General features: G+C 41.7%; 1 protein-coding gene across 1 annotated transcript in view; it reads left to right on the forward strand.

The window, feature by feature from the left end:
* The first annotated feature begins 462 nt into the window (after positions 1-462).
* Positions 463-16,643, forward strand: part of AGBL4 (ATP/GTP binding protein like 4) — a 1,407,981-nt gene continuing 1,391,800 nt past the window's right edge. The window contains exon 1 of the mRNA XM_034778118.1: positions 463-595. Within this exon, the coding sequence (XP_034634009.1) occupies positions 565-595 (31 nt within the window). The 5' untranslated portion in view covers positions 463-564. The remainder of the gene's footprint in view (positions 596-16,643) is intronic.

A 16,643-nucleotide genomic window follows, 5' to 3' on the forward strand; every position in this document is an offset into this window, starting at 1 on the left:
TCACCGTCATTGCTGCATGGCCAGTTTTTCACCTGCTGCATCGGGGTACAGGTAGGTGCCACGGCAAACACCCATCATGTGCTTCCCGACGCCTGGGGCTGCAGCATTGTAAAGGTCAGACTCACCTGCTGGGGGCGCATGGGAGCACCGACAATCACATTAAATGAACCCCCTCCCCCCGCTCTCCTGGGGCTGCATCACTGTCATTGTCAGACCCACCTGTGCGGGGGGGGGGGGGGAAGCACACCCAAACACAGACAATGAGCGCCCCCGCGGCTGCATCGCTGTGACTGCTGCATAGTGAGACTCGGCAACACCGGCCCAGCCCCCCCGCGCGCAGCGCCTCTGCCGTTAGCAGCCGGCCGCGCGCCTGCAGGGGGCCGAGCGGCTGCGCGAGCACCCGCCGTTGCCTCCTGCTCAGACTCCTCCGCCGGGACGTTGCTGACCCCGTGGCAAGGGAGGGGGGGAGGAGTGAGGGACTCCCCTGGCTGTGACGTGTGTTGCCATGGTGACGCCCGGGCAGCGTCTCACTCAGTGTGGAGAGGCTGGGGGACGACAACAAACATGGCGGAGAGGAGCAAGACGGCAGAGCCGGGTCAGTGCCAGCCGCAGTCTCAGGGGGGAAGGAGAGAGAGGCAGAGACTCCTTACCTGGGGCTAAGGGAGCGGGGCCCTTGCGTGGGGGGAGAGGGGAGACGTCCCTTCAGGTAGGGGTTAGGGGAGGATGCCCGTCACTCGGGGTGCGGGAAAAACCCCGCTTGACTTCGGGAGGGGGGACCCTTTGCCCGGGGGGGGGGGCAGAGGCCCCTTCAGAGGGGGGAACACCTGTGCACAGGGAATACAGGGGGGAGACCCCTTTACACAGGGGGTTCTGGGGAAAGGCCCCTCACACAGGGAATATAGGGGGAGAGGCCCCTTCACACAGGGGTTTTGGGGGAGAGGACCTTACACAGGAAATGTAGGGGTGGAGACCCCTTCACACAGGAGTTTGGGGGGAGAGGCTCCTTCACACAAGGAATGTAGGAGGCAGACCCCTTAACACAGGAAATGCAGGGGGAGACCCCTTCACGCAGAGGGTTTGTGGGAGAAGCTCCTTCACACATGGGGGTGGAGGGAAAAGCCCCTTCACACAGGGAATGTGGGGGGAGACCCCGTCACATAGGGGAAAGCGGGATGGGGGAGACCCCCTTCACTCAAGAGGGGGGACTAAAAGTCCCCTTCCCATAGGTGATGAGGGTAGATGGAGCATCTTTCTTTCACAGGTGACAAGGTGGTAGTGAGGAGAGTCCCCTCCCGTTCACACAGCATCGATGTGCATATGTGTGGGAGGAGGATTCTCCTTTATGGAGGTGGTGGTGGGGAGAGCCTCACTCAGAGAGCAAATGAGATAAGAGGGAGCATCCCCTTCCACCAGGGAACAAGGCAGTGGTAGAATAGTGTGCTTTCTATAGAAGGTGGGGGGAGCATCCCCTTCACACACGGGACAATGACCTACTTGATCCAACATTTGTTGGTTTCTTAATAAATTATATTTTTAATGGGGACATGGGACTGGGATTTAAAACCATATCACATGCTGGAGGTTTGGGGGTTGTTCAGCAGTTGTCCCTTTTCCCAATGCCATTAAGACCAAAGTGCATTGAGTTTGCTGAGTTACAGCATACTGAATACTTTATACTGAGGTAACACAGGTTACCTTTTGGACAAGATCCTAAACAACTGGATTCTGTTCACTCTGCATGGATGCTAATGATTCCACCATTATGCTTCTTGAATGAACAGAGATCTGTGGATGAAACTGAAGTCCTGTCTTTCTTCATGGACATTAAAGGTCCCATGCAGCTTTTGTTTCAAGGTGTAGGCATCTTTCAAGTGTTCTGAGATAGGACTGCTGCCCTTTCCACCATGTGTGAAAATAAACACATCCGAGACACTTCTTGGAGAGTAAGGGCATTAACCTTGTTGAAGATAAAACCAGGGTAATATCACTCTTTGCAGATATTAAACATCCTATGGCACTTCTCATAAATTTCCCTGATGCCTTTGGCCAAAATTTCCCTTATCCCACAGCACTGTGTTGCATATTGTGCATCTGCTATCCATTTCCACCTAGAAGTGGCTTCATTTTTAGCAGAGCTGCATATAGGTAGGGATGTGATTTTGGTCCCTTTGTTATGAAAAATGGAATATGTGTAAAATGTTGTTTTGCTCTGAAAGCCAGTGTTATGTAGTGCCTCATTTATGCTTTTCTTTGCCCTTACAGCATATTGCTTTTCTTCCTAGCATCTGAAAGCACAAATTGAGCCTTTTTGTGAAGTAACTATTGTTATCCCCATTTTACAGATTTGGAAACTGAGGCAAAGGGCTCTTAAGCCACTTTTCCAAGGATCACAGGAACATACAAATTGCCATTCATGACAATCATAACATTGAGCCACCTAATTCAGTATGCTATCTTTTATGGTAGCCAGTATCCGATGCTTCAGAGAAAAGTGACAAAAACACCATAGTGGACAGTTATGGAACAACCTTTCTTAAAGGCAAATTTCTTCCTAAATCCTGTAATTTAGTGGTTGGCTTATGCCCTAAAGCATGAGAGTTTATACTTATTTTAAGAATGTATCCTAACTAATATAAATGTGGATCTTTTCATTTGTCTAGATAAATATCTAGTCCTTTGTTGGATCCTACTAAGCTCTTGGCCTCAATGATGTCTTGTGTCAGGCAGTTTTACAGATTAGTCACACAGACTAAAGTATTTCCTTTAATTAGTTTTAAATTTTTACCTTTTAATTTCATTAGGAGTCCTCTTGTTCTTTTATTATGAGAGGATAAGTCAGTTTACTTTTTTATACCATTCTTATTTTTTATATCTGTATCATGTTCCCTCATATTAATCTCTCTAAGTGAAATTGTCTCAGTAGTTTCAGTCACTGTTGACACAGAAATCTTGTCATGTGTCTAATCATTTTTGTTGCAGATTTCTGAACCTGCAGTTCAGGGGGGAGGGATAGCTCAGTGGTTTGAGCATTGACCTGCTAAACCCAGGGTTGTGAGTTCAATCCCTGAGGGGGCCAATTGGGGATCTGGGGCAAAATCAGTACATGGTCCTGCTAGTGAAGGCAGGGGGCTGGACTCAATGACCTCAAGGTCCCTTCCAGTTCTAGGAGATGGGATATCTCTATTAATTATTATATAACCCTTTCTATATTTCTTCCTTTTTTTTGAGATCATGTGACTAGAACTGAACATAGTATTTCAGAAGAGGGTGTCCCATCGATTTATATTAAGATGTTATATTCAGTATTATTTCTTATCCCATTTTTTACACATCCTAAGACTTCGTTTGCTTTCTTAATCACGGTAGCACATTGAGCAGAGGTTTTCACTTAGATGTGCACAGTGACACTCAGCTCCTTTTCCTGAGTAGTTAAAAGTTAATTTGCAACATGGTAAACATTAATTCTTGCAACATGTGTTACCTTGCATTTGTTGACATTGAATTTTATCTGTTATCACCCGGCCCAGTTTCCTAGCTTTATTAGGTCTTCCTGAAGACTTTCAATCTTCTCTAATCTTAACTAACTGAAATAATTTCATGTCATCTGGAGATTTTGCCACATCACTGTCTACCTCTTTTTTAGATCATTAGCAATGTAAAAAGCACTACCAGTTCTATTACAGGACCTTGAGGAATCCCAGTGCTAAACTTTTGCCATGTTCAAAATTGACCATTTATTCCTATTCTTAGTTTTCTATCTCTTAGTCTTTTTCTAAATCTTGACAAAACTAAGACAGAAATGCTTAATTTGCTCCTTCTGGAGGACTTTTTCAGTGTTTTTTGGAAAGTCCAAATAAGTTATGTCAACTAGAAGAATCTGGAATAGAATCTTGTGTACTAAAAATCTCCTGTTTAGACATTTTTCAGTAAGTTAAACATTGATAACAATGGGTAAAATTTTCAATATCACGTATGTCCAAATTTCAATAGTAATTTACTCTACTTAGGGCCAAATTTTCAAAAGTATTTAGGTACCTAAAGATCCTCTTGGGATTTTAAAAAGCACCTAAGCATGTTAGGCACCTAACTGCTTTGATTTCAATAGGAGTTAGGTTCCTAACTTGCTCCGTCACTTAGGCACTTTTGAAAATTTTATCCTAAGTCCAAATACATCAGGTTTTGAAAATGTCCTTCATTTCTTTCCTCTACCCTTAAGATTATTAAGTTGTTTCATTCAATTCCTTCAGTAATTTATTTTTAGGGAGAGGTAGGGATTTCACCCCTGTTCTATTTCATAGCTATGAATATTCAATATTTTCCACTCCTAGAGAATGCTCTTTTCCTTTTCATCTACTTTGTATTACCCTTTTTTATGTATAGACCTCCATGTGACTTTCCACTGACAGCAATTCTCAGAATTTCACAAATAAGTCATTGCCGTTTCCTCCTTACACAGTTGTGATTTTTTTTCTAGGTGATTTTTAAGGAAAAGTCAAAGTTTAAATTACTCATACATTTTACAGGGTTCTAAATTAACTGTCCCTGCTCAAGAAAGACAGCACAATAGAGACCTCTGATCAATGTGCAGCTGCAGTCAAAGAAAGCTAACAAACTGTAGGTTGCCTAAGGTATGGGAGGGTGAATAAGACACAGAATACTACAGTGCATTTATATATATCAGTGTTCGGCTTCATCTGGAATAGTGTGTGCAGTCTTGTCATCCCATCTCAAAAATGGATATTGGAGAACTAACAGGGATTCAGAGAAGAGTGATAAGAATTAACAAGGCTAAGGAAAAGCTCTCATATGAAGAGAGAGTGAAAAGACTGGGATTGTTTATTTTAGCAAGGAGACAAATAAGAATTGATAAAAGTATATAAAATAATTAAGGGTATAAAGAAGGTAGTTGGAGAACTTCTGTTCTCCCTATCTCATAACACAAATGGATGTTCAATAAAATTAAATGTTGGAAATTCAAAATAGATAAAAAGAAATACTTTTTCGCACAAGTAATTAAACTGTGGAACTCATTGCCACATAAAGTTGAGGAGGCTAAGAACTTAACATGATTCAAAAGAGGATTGGATATTTATATGAATATCAAGAATATCCAGAGTTATAATTAATTATAACAAAAAACTTCTAACAGATATTAAACATCATTGTTCAAGTCTTAAACCAATCTTTACCTATTACAGATCAGATTGAGATCTATTGTGAGGGGCAGATTATCACACATCTGCCTACTGTGGTTTATTCATCTTCCTCTGAAGCCTCTGGTATTGGCCTCTGTCAAAGATAAAATTCTGGACTAGGTGGACATCTGGTCTGATTCTGTGTAGCAATTCCTATGTTCTTATGTTGATTAAAGTGTGTCTGTACTCTGAAAAGTGATTGTAAAAATGGCATCTCAATAGATCTGTTTCTTGTGTATTTTTAGACTAATGTACTGATTTTAGCAGCAACATTTAGATTTTATTGCTTTGAACTTTTGTTAGTCCTGCAGACCAAAACAGAGCTCTGGGAGAAGAAGGTAGATTCTATTCTTTCTTGTATTCCATCAACAGAATTGTTAATACATTTCATTCAGTTAGACCTGTGCGATCCTAACTGAAGGCTGTAAAGTTGCATGGTGTCATCAAAAACATAATTTGAAGACAGTGAGGTTGAAAAGGTGAAATTGTAGTCATAATTTGGCCTGCAGCATCTTTATTATAGTATTGGTGATGATCCATGAGAAGGAAGAAATTCAGCTCGACTCTCATAACCTAAATGGAGTTTGCAGGCCTGATAGAAAAGAAACCAACAATGCATCTTTTAACTTGCAAATTGAGCACATTTGTTGTGGAAATTATTGAGAGACAACAAATACTGAACTACATTTTTCTAGTCTATTTTCATAGCGGAGCCACACTTAAAGGACGTGGGAAGTATGTTATTATCTGCAGTTTTTCCTTTATACAACAAAACAGAAGCAAAATAATTTTTTAACATCACATGCAACTGTTTACATTTATAAGTTTACTTGCAATATCACATGTGACCCTCCGACTTTCCTATATTTTTTGTCTCAAATTGACTTGAAATTCTCCTTTTTATTTGCTCTCACATCAATACCCCTGATTGTTTCTCCCAATTGTAAATTAGCAGCTGAAGTAGTGGGGAAAAAGTGGTGGTACTTTTCCACTGATGTGGCAAATCCTTCTCTTCATCCCTCTCTCCTCCCATCTTTTTCCTCTGTTTCTCTCCCTTTTTATCTTTCTTTCTCTTTAATTTCTGTTCTCTATTAACATTTACTTTCTCTTTCAACTGTTTGCTCTTTAATCTCCTTTGTGCTAATTTCACTTTTATATGTGTCTCTCCCATTCCTTTTTTTGTTAGTGCTTATCCCTTCTTTTTGCCACATCCTTTGTAAAGAGCTTTGCAGAAGTAGTTGACTAGGATTATTCACTTTCCTTTTGCATCAAGCTGCAATCGTTTCTCTAGGACTAATTTCTGCTTGCAGTTGGCTCTCAGCTTCACATACCAAGTCCTAGTCAGTTTCCCTCTGCAAGTTCTTAGTGCCAATTTTTATAAAGTATCCACGAATATTGCATGCTTCCATATTTGGGTGCCGGCCATGAGACCTACGAGTCTCAAGCTGGGGACCCAAAATTAGAGGTAATTTAGTTAAACTTCACATATGGAGTCTACTGCAAAACGAAAGTGATTAGGACTAGTTAGTTTCCTTTCAGAGCTGCTCAGTTTGACTTCCTGCTTTTCTGCTAAGCTCACTTTGATGTCTGATATCTTTTTAAAGGACACTGGATAGAAGAAGATGCCCAACTTGTTTGAACGTTCTTTCAGACTGAAGTTCAAGTTATCTCTCCAATAGCAAAGAGACAACCTTACTAACATATCTAGGGAATATTTAGGCGTAGGTGGATGAGACCACTAAATCCCTTTAATTAAACCACATACAGACAGGATTTTGAACCACTAACCTACCTTCTATTGGCATGTGGCATGCAGAAATACTTGAATTATCATCCTACTTGACTGGTAAACAGAAAATAAAAATTCAGTGAATGAATTTAAATTTGCAGAAATGGAATCAGGCTGCAGTTTCACTAGTTACCCCATTCTTCCCAGGTTGCCCTCTTTCTTTCAGGAGCTGTATTTTCCTCAGAAGACTTGCAGCTCTTTCCAAAGGCCTGGGAGAGAGTGACTAGCATGATCAAAGTATGCCGGTTATCCTCCTAATCTTTTAAGAGTCTTCTGTCTGGAACAGTTGTATCTGAATCAGTATTGCTACTTCTAATATGTATTTGTTCCATATTTGTTAGTCATTTTGGAATTATTAATATTGTGGCCTGCTGATGTTACATTTGGGCCACTGTCCTTTTAATTATAGTAAAAGGAGGGAAGGCAGGTACTCCCATGGCTGGAGAAAAAAAAATTACAGTTGAACCGTTTGGTCCAGCTTCCAACAATAAACATGTTCTTCACTGAATGTCTGTATTTTATTGATCACTTTATTGCAGTTTCAATTGTATATATAATATTCTTTATTTCCTGTCCTATACTGGTGTGTGGTGTTGCACTACACTGTCTCCCGTCTCCCTCTGCTTCTGTCCTCCTTCCCTCCAGCTCCTGTCCCTCTTTCTATTCTTCATCACCTCTCAGAGCTCCTGCCCTTCCCCTGTTTGCACCCGCCTCTGCACAGGCAGCCTTAATCCTGGTATTTCCTAACTTTGGAGTGCTTGACTTTGCAACCTAAACATTCTTTTACCACAGTTTTTTTTTAAATGTAATTTTATTTTTTATATCACAGTTGAGTCTAGAGATCTCAATCAGAATTCAAGCTTTATTGTGCTTGTTGCTGTACAAACACATAAAAAGATGCATATTTTGCTCTTACAGTTGAGGGCACTGATCCTGCAACCATTTATGAAAATGCCTAACTTTAAGCATGACAAGGTGGCTAATCTTTTATTAGACCAATTTCTGTTGGTGAGAGAGACAAGCTTTTGAGCTTACAAAGAGCTTTTCTTCAGGTCTGGGACACGTACTCAGTGTCACAGCTAAATACAAAGTGGAACAGATTGTTTAGCATAAGTAGTTAACACATATTTCAAGAGACTGTTCAAGGTGAAAACAACAAGGAGTCTGGTGACACCTTAAAGACTAACAGATTTATTTGGGCATAAGCTTTCGTGAGTTAAAACCTCACTTCTTCGGATGCATAGAGTGGAAGTTACAAATGCAGGCATTATATACTGACACATGGAGAGCAGGGAGTTACTTCACAAGTGGAGAACCAGTGTTGACAGGGCCAATTCAATCAGGGTGGATGTAGTCCACTCCCAATAATAGATGAGGAGGTGTGAATTCCAGGAGAGGAAAAGCTGCTTCTGTAGTGAGCCAGCCACTCCCAGTCCCTATTCAAGCCCAGATTAATGGTGTTGAATTTGCAAATGAATTTTAGTTCTGCTGTTTCTCTTTGAAGTCTGTTTCTGAAGTTTTTTTGTTCAATGATAGTGACTTTTAAATCTGTAATAGAAGGACCAGGGAGATTGAAGTGTTCACTTACTGGCTTGTGTATGTTACCATTCCTGATGTCTGATTTGTGTCCATTTATTCTTTTGCGGAGGGACTGTCCGGTTTGGCCAATGTACATGGCAGAGGGGCATTGCTGGCACATGATGGCATATATGACATTAGTGGATGTGCAGGTGAATGAGCCCCTGATGGTGTGGCTGATGTGGTTGGGTCCTATGATGCTGTTGCCAGAGTAGATATGGGGACAGAGTAGGCAACGAGGTTTGCTACAGGGATAGGTTCCTGGGTTGGTGTTTCTGTGGTGTGGTGTGTAGTTGCTGGTGAGTATTTGCTTCAGGTTGGGGGGGTTGTCTGTAAGCGAGGGCTGGCCTGCCTCCCAAGGTCTGTGAGAGTGAGGGATCATTTTCTAGGATAGGTTGTAGATCGTGGATAATGCGCTGGACAGGTTTTAGCTGGGGGCTGTATGTAATGGCCAGTGGTGTTCTGTTATTGTCCTTGTTGGGCCTGTCCTGTAGTAGGTGATTTCTGGGTACCCGTCTTGCTCTGTCAAGGTGAAGTGACCCATTAACACCCCTCCAGTCATAGGGCCATCATGAACAGACTACTCATATATCCCGCAAGAACTTGCTTCAATACAGAAATAAACCCCCCTCTGACTACACACCCTTATTTGTTACCTACCACCTGACAGTGGAACCCAGATGGGATATTATTAAACAATTACAACCCATGCTTCTTGGGGACTACTTTCCTGAAGGAAATCTTTCCTGAACCCCTCTTTATGATGCAGTCCCACCAGTCAAATCAATGCTTGTTTCTTGGGCCCAGAACTGGCGCTCTGCCATCTGCAGCTGCTCTGTAAATGCTGCCAACAACTTTGAATTGTTTCTTTCTGTGGCCCACAGCAATCCCACTTCCAAGGAATCGCGATGTTCTCTGCAGCTCCTCTGGCAGCTTTGCAAATATGGCAGGATCAGGCGCTGATGCTTGCAACGCTCATCACAGTAGTGCACAGCTGTGCAGGATTCATGCTTCTGACACAGATGGTAGACACCAAAGAGGAACGCATGGGTTTGTGGGGATTTTTTAAAATAGGCACGAAACATTATGGAATGCAGATGAAATTATGGGATGAAGAACACTGCATTATGGGACGTTGAAATCATATTCCCAGTCATCCCTGCACAGCTTGTTTGGTCCCATGAGGCACTGCAGAACCTTTCCAAACACCTTGTGCTAAATAATGGTGAGTTGCACAGTGGGAGAGCTACCCACAGTGCACTGCTTTCTCTATTGATGCAAGCACCGCCGACACAAGGGGCGTAGTATGGACACGCAAAAGCAATTTAATTACTGCGCTGGCTGTATGCTGATGTAATTTAGGTCATCATGCAGGGGACTGGACTAGAAGACCTCTTGAGTTCCCTTCCAGTTCTACACTTCTGTGATTCTGTGACATAATTCTGTAGTGTAGATCTGGCCCCAGATCTGAAGAAGAGCTCTGTGTAAGCTTGAAAGCTTGTCTCTCTCACCAACAGAAGTTGGTCCAATAAAAGAGATTATCTCACCTATCTTGTCTCTAATACCCTGGGACCAACATGGCTATAACAACACTGCTTATAACTTTAAGCATGTGAGTAGTCCCATTAAGTTCAGTGGGAATACTCACATGAGTAAAGTTACTCATATGCATATGTATTTGCATGATTGGGCCCTATTCAAAAACAAGTGCTATCTAAATGTGAAAGGAGGGGGATACAGTCAAATACATTTTTATATATACAAACTATGTGTATTTTAATTTTTTTCATTAATTTTTTAACAAAATATTATTATAAATCAAGTATTGTATCAGCTGTCCCTATCTGTTCCTTTACCCTGGCATCATAAATTGGCTAATTTCTTTTAGATATTGTGGCAGATTTTGGGAAGAGGGATTTGAAGGAGGAGGTCTTACTTATTAAATGTAGTCTGACTTTTATTATTAATTAAATAGTTTAACTATTATTAAATACTCCATATATTTTTATTTGCAATAACTGATAACATAAAATTACCATCTTATGAAATTAAATTTTAAATCTATATTTGAGATACCTAACATGTTACCGTTTTTACTTGTAGTCAGTAATAATGTTTTACAGTCATTTGAACTGTAGATCTCTCAGTACTTTTCCTTTTGTGCATCTCTACACTGATGTTAGTTTGATTTGTTTTCTGTACAGTAATAATATTTCACTTGTGTCTCAAACCCCTGTAAATACTATAACTTCAATTTGGCCACTTGCTTAGTTAAGATATTGCTGAATCTGTTTCCTGTTAGTAAGAAGTATTTTCTATAGTTCAATCTGTTATTTCAGTGTTAATGCAAAAGTGTTAATAATATATACTAAATCACTTTGGTAAGATTTTATTTTCTTGGAACTTATCAAAATCACAAACAGTTGTTTGTTGTTTAGCTCTTCTGTTCTGCAATCCTTTGAGATATTTGTGGGTAAAAATGAAAAAAAAAATCAGTCTTATGATATGGAGCAATATGCTCTTATAAAGCATTGGTTAAATAATAAAGGGTGATGTCAGCTATATACATGTAAATTGGTCAAGTATCAAAGGGGGACAATGCATAGAGAGGCAATTTCTTTACACCTTCTAATTATTGCTTTGTGGAACAGGCAATTCTAGAGAACAGAAGTAGAGAAGCTATTCTCAGCTTAGTCTTAAGTAACTCACAGGAATGCTTCAAGACTTAGCTAAAATTGAACCATAATTAATAGTGTAATTAATTTCAACATCCATGCTGAGGAAATCATTCCAAAAGTAGTGCTAAACTTCAGAAATGATTTTTTTTTAAATGAAGAAACTAGTCAAAAAGACTCCAAACTCAAAAGTGAGAAAATTAAAAATTTCAGACACAGCATGAAGTCTAGTTAAGCATACTCTAATTGAATCTTGGAAGGCATGCATGCCCCTAAACAAAATGAAGTAGGAAGGCAAGGAAAATATAAATTAAAAAAAACCACAGTAAGGTTAAGGTTCAAGAAATAAAATAGAAAATCAAAATCCTGACCATGTGGCTATAGAAAGGGGCAGGTAAACATCCAAAATGGGAATTTGAAGAGCAAGTAGCCATTGACATTCAAAGAATAATTTGAGTACATCAGAAACAGGAGAGCAACAAGAGAATGAGTGGGTCCACCAGACTACCTGGGATATAAGATGGCTAAGAACATTAAAGACACTATGCATGATTTCTTTGCATCAGTCGTCACCACAAGGGGCGCAGGGAAAATACCTAATGCAGACCTACTTTTTTCAGGTAATAAAGTGGAGGAATTGCCAGGCTGTTAGGGAAACTACACAGTCATAGCCAGTGGGGAAAAATTGGGTCAGTTGCTCGTGGAGATTCAGTGCTGCTGTTAGGTAAGACATAGGATGCCAGTGGCTCTTAAGAAAGCTGCTGTGCATGAAACTGTTGCTTAAGAAACCAACACTTGACACGGATAATCTGACTAACTATTATGCAATATCTAATCTTCCATTTGTATATCAGATAAAGAAGACTATGGCAAAAAATCGAGCACAGTACTTAGAAGTTTCAGATCTCCTTGATCATTGTCAAGTTGGGTATTATCTTGTGTGTGTGTGGTATAGAACCAACATCTGGCAAATGATCTATCTATTTAGTTGGTTACATGACTCATTACAGAGAACACCTCATAGTCGCTAATGGATTTTAATCTCACAATACCATGTGAGGTAGGTAGTTATTACTCTCATTTTCCAGATGAGGAATTTAGGCACAGAGTTGATTAAGTAATTTGCCCAAGACACACAGGAAGTCTGTGGCTGAGCCAGAAATCAAACCAAAATCTCTTGATTCCCATTCCACCAGACTATTCATCCTATCTGTCTGTTGCCAAGAGGAGATCAGTAATGGATAAAAATCAGGTGTCTATGCTGATACGATATGATCTATTAGCTGCTTTTAAATTCATTGATTTGTTGTTGATTTAGCTGAAAACCCTAGTAGGAGTAGACTGATTGCCCTTCAGAAGGTCCCAGAGAGTAGTTTAAGGAAGTTTGCTTTTCTGTCCCAAGGTTGTCTTAGGTGGGCTCTGCAGCGGTCCACTTGTCTTTCTTGTTCAATGTGTATATGGAGCTATTAGGAGAGCTAGTAAGGAGGCATGGAATATTGTATTTTCAGTATGCCGATGATCCCAGTCTTTCTATTTTTTCCCCGCTTGACTTAGCCAAGGCTGTCAAATATCTTACTCAATATTTGGTATCGATTGGGACAAGGATAGATGAGGGCTAGTAGGTTGGAAATAAGCCTCGGCCTTTCAAGCAGGCTCACGTAAGCCTAGCTCCTTTTTGTTTCTTCTACATTCTCTTTGATGACCACTCTCATCACCCTTCCTGTTCCCCTCCCCACAAGGGGCACAGAAGGTGCAGCAGAATGGGAACCTCAGTCCATGAGGGCCACAAAGTCTGACCTAGGCCTGCAGTGTCCACAAAGCCTCACCCTATCACATGAGCCTAAGGCCCATGACCAAAATCCCAAGTCTTTTATGTCTGGGAACCATTCATTTTATTCTTTTAACCACACTGGAAACCATCTACAGGAGGTGCCAGCAACTAGCTTGGTCGCTTCGTCCCAACCGACCCACATTGCCTGGTATCACACAATTCCTATCCAATCCATTCCCTCACAGCCAGTAGCCATATGTCAGCTCCTTCATCTGACAAATATATGCCATCATGTCTGAAAACTTCCAGCTGATTGTAATGGGTGTCCCTATGCTGTATCACTGAATTCCCTATGTCCAGGAATATCTTGGTGAGCTCTCTATTCACTTTCTTTCTAGCCTTGACAACACAGGCTGGATCTGTAGCTCCCCACCAGACCTGCTTTGTGAGCCTTTCTGACCATCCTAGCCTCACCTCCCGCCATGATTATCTAATAAAGCTAACATTAAGTTAACTCTTAAGTTAACTCCTGTACAACCCCTGAGCTCATTCTTCCCGAGGTGAATAACCAGGACATGAGGTGGGTGTGCATTGCTTGTCAACGAGTGCTGGGAATTGGTCAGCCACATTTGTGGCTTACCCCAAAAGAAGAATTTAACCCAAGGAGTTTTATTAGAAAAATAAAAGGATCTGCTTTCTCATAACCTTTGTAGAAATGGTAATCTTTATAGAAAAATGAAATGAAATGAAAAAGGAGCAAAGGATAATATTTTCCTCTTTGCCTGCACATCATACAACAAACTTTTTCAAAGTCATACCAGTAGGCATTTTGTTATATTCTTCCTAAGTAGTCTAAAAGCCTTTGCAGAAATCAGAACTGTCATTATCATCTTTGCTAAAATTTTGGAAGAAAAAGTTCCCTGAGCCAATAACTCCTTCTTACATGGTTGTTTTCTATACTAGATTTTAGAATGATAATTTTTACTACCATGGGGGTTGGGTGGGGGGTGGGGGGAGGGAAATAGCAGATTAGCTGTCTGAAAGTTTAGATGTGTAGATAAATCCTATGAAGAGATGTGTGCAGTCTTGGCAAGAATCTCCTTCCTTCATTGGTTAGGTGTTAATGGTCTCTCTTTTGGTCAGATTAATTCATTGCATAGTCACTCATTTACTTTTATCCTTCAAATGAGGGGATGTAGTCTGAGATTTCACTTGGGTTGCAATATGCCAGATGTTCAGTCTGACAAAGAGAACCATCTTACTGTGGCTATCATGTGGCATAAAGGGTTATTGATACCTTTGCCTGAATTTCCCTCTTGGGCTAGAACTAGATTAGCATATGTTACTTTGCCTAAATCTGTCCTCAGTCTGGTCCCAAATGTTACAAATTGTTTGTATATTCAAGGACCGTAGATTCTGAAGGTGGTTTTAAAGAATTTGAGTTGAGACTTGTCAAGGCTGGATCCCCACTTTGAACTTTAGGGTACAAATGTAGGGGCCTTCATGAAAACTTCTAAGCTTAACTACCAGCTTAGCTCTGGTTCGGCTGCCACCATTTCAATGGATTCCATTCCTGGGAAACCTTGAAAAACCTTCACCAAATCCCTGGTGAATACAAATCCAAACCCCTTGAATCTTAAAACAAGGAGAAATTAACCATTCCCCCTCCTTCCTCCCACCAACTCCTGGTGAATACAGTTCCAACCCCCCCTGGGATCTACAACAGGGAGAAATTAACCATCCCCCCTCCTTCCTCCCACCAACTCCTGGTGAATCAAGATCCAAACCCCTTGGATCTTGAACAAGGAAAAATCAATCAGGTTCTTAAAAAGAAGGTTTTTAATTAAAGAAAAAGGTAAAAATCATCTCTGTAAAATCAGTATGGAAATTAACCTTACAGGGTAATCAAACTTAAAGAGCTCAGAGGACTCCCCTCTAGTCTCAGGTTCAAAGTACAGCAAACAAAGATAAACACTCTGGTAAAAGGTACATTTACAAGTTGAGAAAACAAAGGAAAACTAACACGCCTTGCCTGGCTATTTACTTACAAGTTTGAAATAGGAGAGACTTGTTTAGAAAGATGTGGAGAACCTGGATTGATGTCTGGTCCCTCTCAGTCCCGAGAACGAACACACTCCCCAACAAAGAACACAAACAACAGCCTTCCCCCCCCAAGATTTGAAAGTATCTTGTCCCCTTATTGGTCCTTTAGGTCAGATGCCAGCCAGATTACCTGAGCTTCTTAACCCTTTACAGGGAAAAGGATTTTGGAGTCTCTGGCCAGGAGGGATTTTTATAGTACTGTACACAGGATAGCTATTACCCTTCCCTTTATAGTTATGACAAGACTAGTGATAACTTCATTTTTATGGAGGTATAAGAATGATGTCTCTCATCAGCCACATAATTTAGCCAGAGTCTATTGCAGAGGTGGGCAAACTTTTTGGCCCAAAGGCCACATCTGGGTATAGAAATTGTATGGCGGGCCATGAATGCTCACAAAATTGAGGTTGGGGTGTGGAAGGTGGTGAGGACTCTGGCTGGGGATGCGGGCTCTGGAGTGGGGCCAGAAATGAGGAGTTCAGGATGCAGGAGGGGGCTCTGGGCTGGAGTGAGGGCTCCGCCTGGGAGTGCAGCCTCAAACAGCTCCCAGAAGCAACGGCATGTCCCCTCTCCAGCTCCTATGCGGAGGCGTGGCCGGGCGGCTGTGCTGCGTGCTGCCCTTTCCGCAGGTGCCACCCCTGCAGCTCCCATTGACCATGGTTCCCGGCCAATGGGAGCTGCGGGAGCAGAGCTTGGGGCAGAGCCAGCATGCGGAGCAGATCCCCCTGGCTGCCCCTACATGTAGGAGCCAGAGCAGGGACATGCCACTGCTTCCGAGAGCTGTGCGGAGCGGCCCCCGACCCTGCTCCCTGGCTGGAGTGCTAGAGTGCTGGAGCGGGGCAACCCCTATACCCCGCTCCCCAGCAGAAGCTCGAGGGCCGGATTAAAATGGCTGGCGGGCCAGATGTGGCCCATGGGCCATAGTTCGCCCATGGGCCGTAGTTCACCCACGCCTGGTCTTTCTCTGAAAAAAAGCAGGATCTTTCTAAGTTTCTGTAGGTAGCTTTTACAGGAAGATCACCTAATATAGTGATTTTATACAGACGCAGAATACTCTCTGGATTTAAATGTACCGATACATTGGAACACCCCAATTTTGCCTTTGCTTTTTCAAAACTCTTATTGCAGGTTTAATAATAATTAAGGAACACCTACTTCTTATATAGTGCTTTTCATCAGTAGATATGAAAGTGCTTTATGAAAGAATTACATATAATTATCTCTAGTTTACAAGTGAAGAAACTGAGGCACAGAGAGGTGAAATGACTTACCCAAGCTCATCCAGCAGGCCAATGGCAGAGCTGGCAACAGAACCCTGGCCTACTGAGTCCTGGTCTAGTGCTCTATCTGCTCAGTCACACTGCCTTCCAACATGTGAGTGGCGCAACTCAGATGGCACACATGTTTTTGATCTAGTTCATTCTAAATTGAGCCTGCACCCTAACTACAACTGCAAGGATTTTAGAAATCTGCATTACACTGCTCTGACAACGTTGTCACCCTTATATTTCAGATGGTGCTGGGGGCTGGCT

Source organism: Trachemys scripta, chromosome 8 (assembly GCF_013100865.1).
Source record: "Trachemys scripta elegans isolate TJP31775 chromosome 8, CAS_Tse_1.0, whole genome shotgun sequence".
NCBI classification, from domain to species: Eukaryota; Metazoa; Chordata; order Testudines; family Emydidae; genus Trachemys; species Trachemys scripta.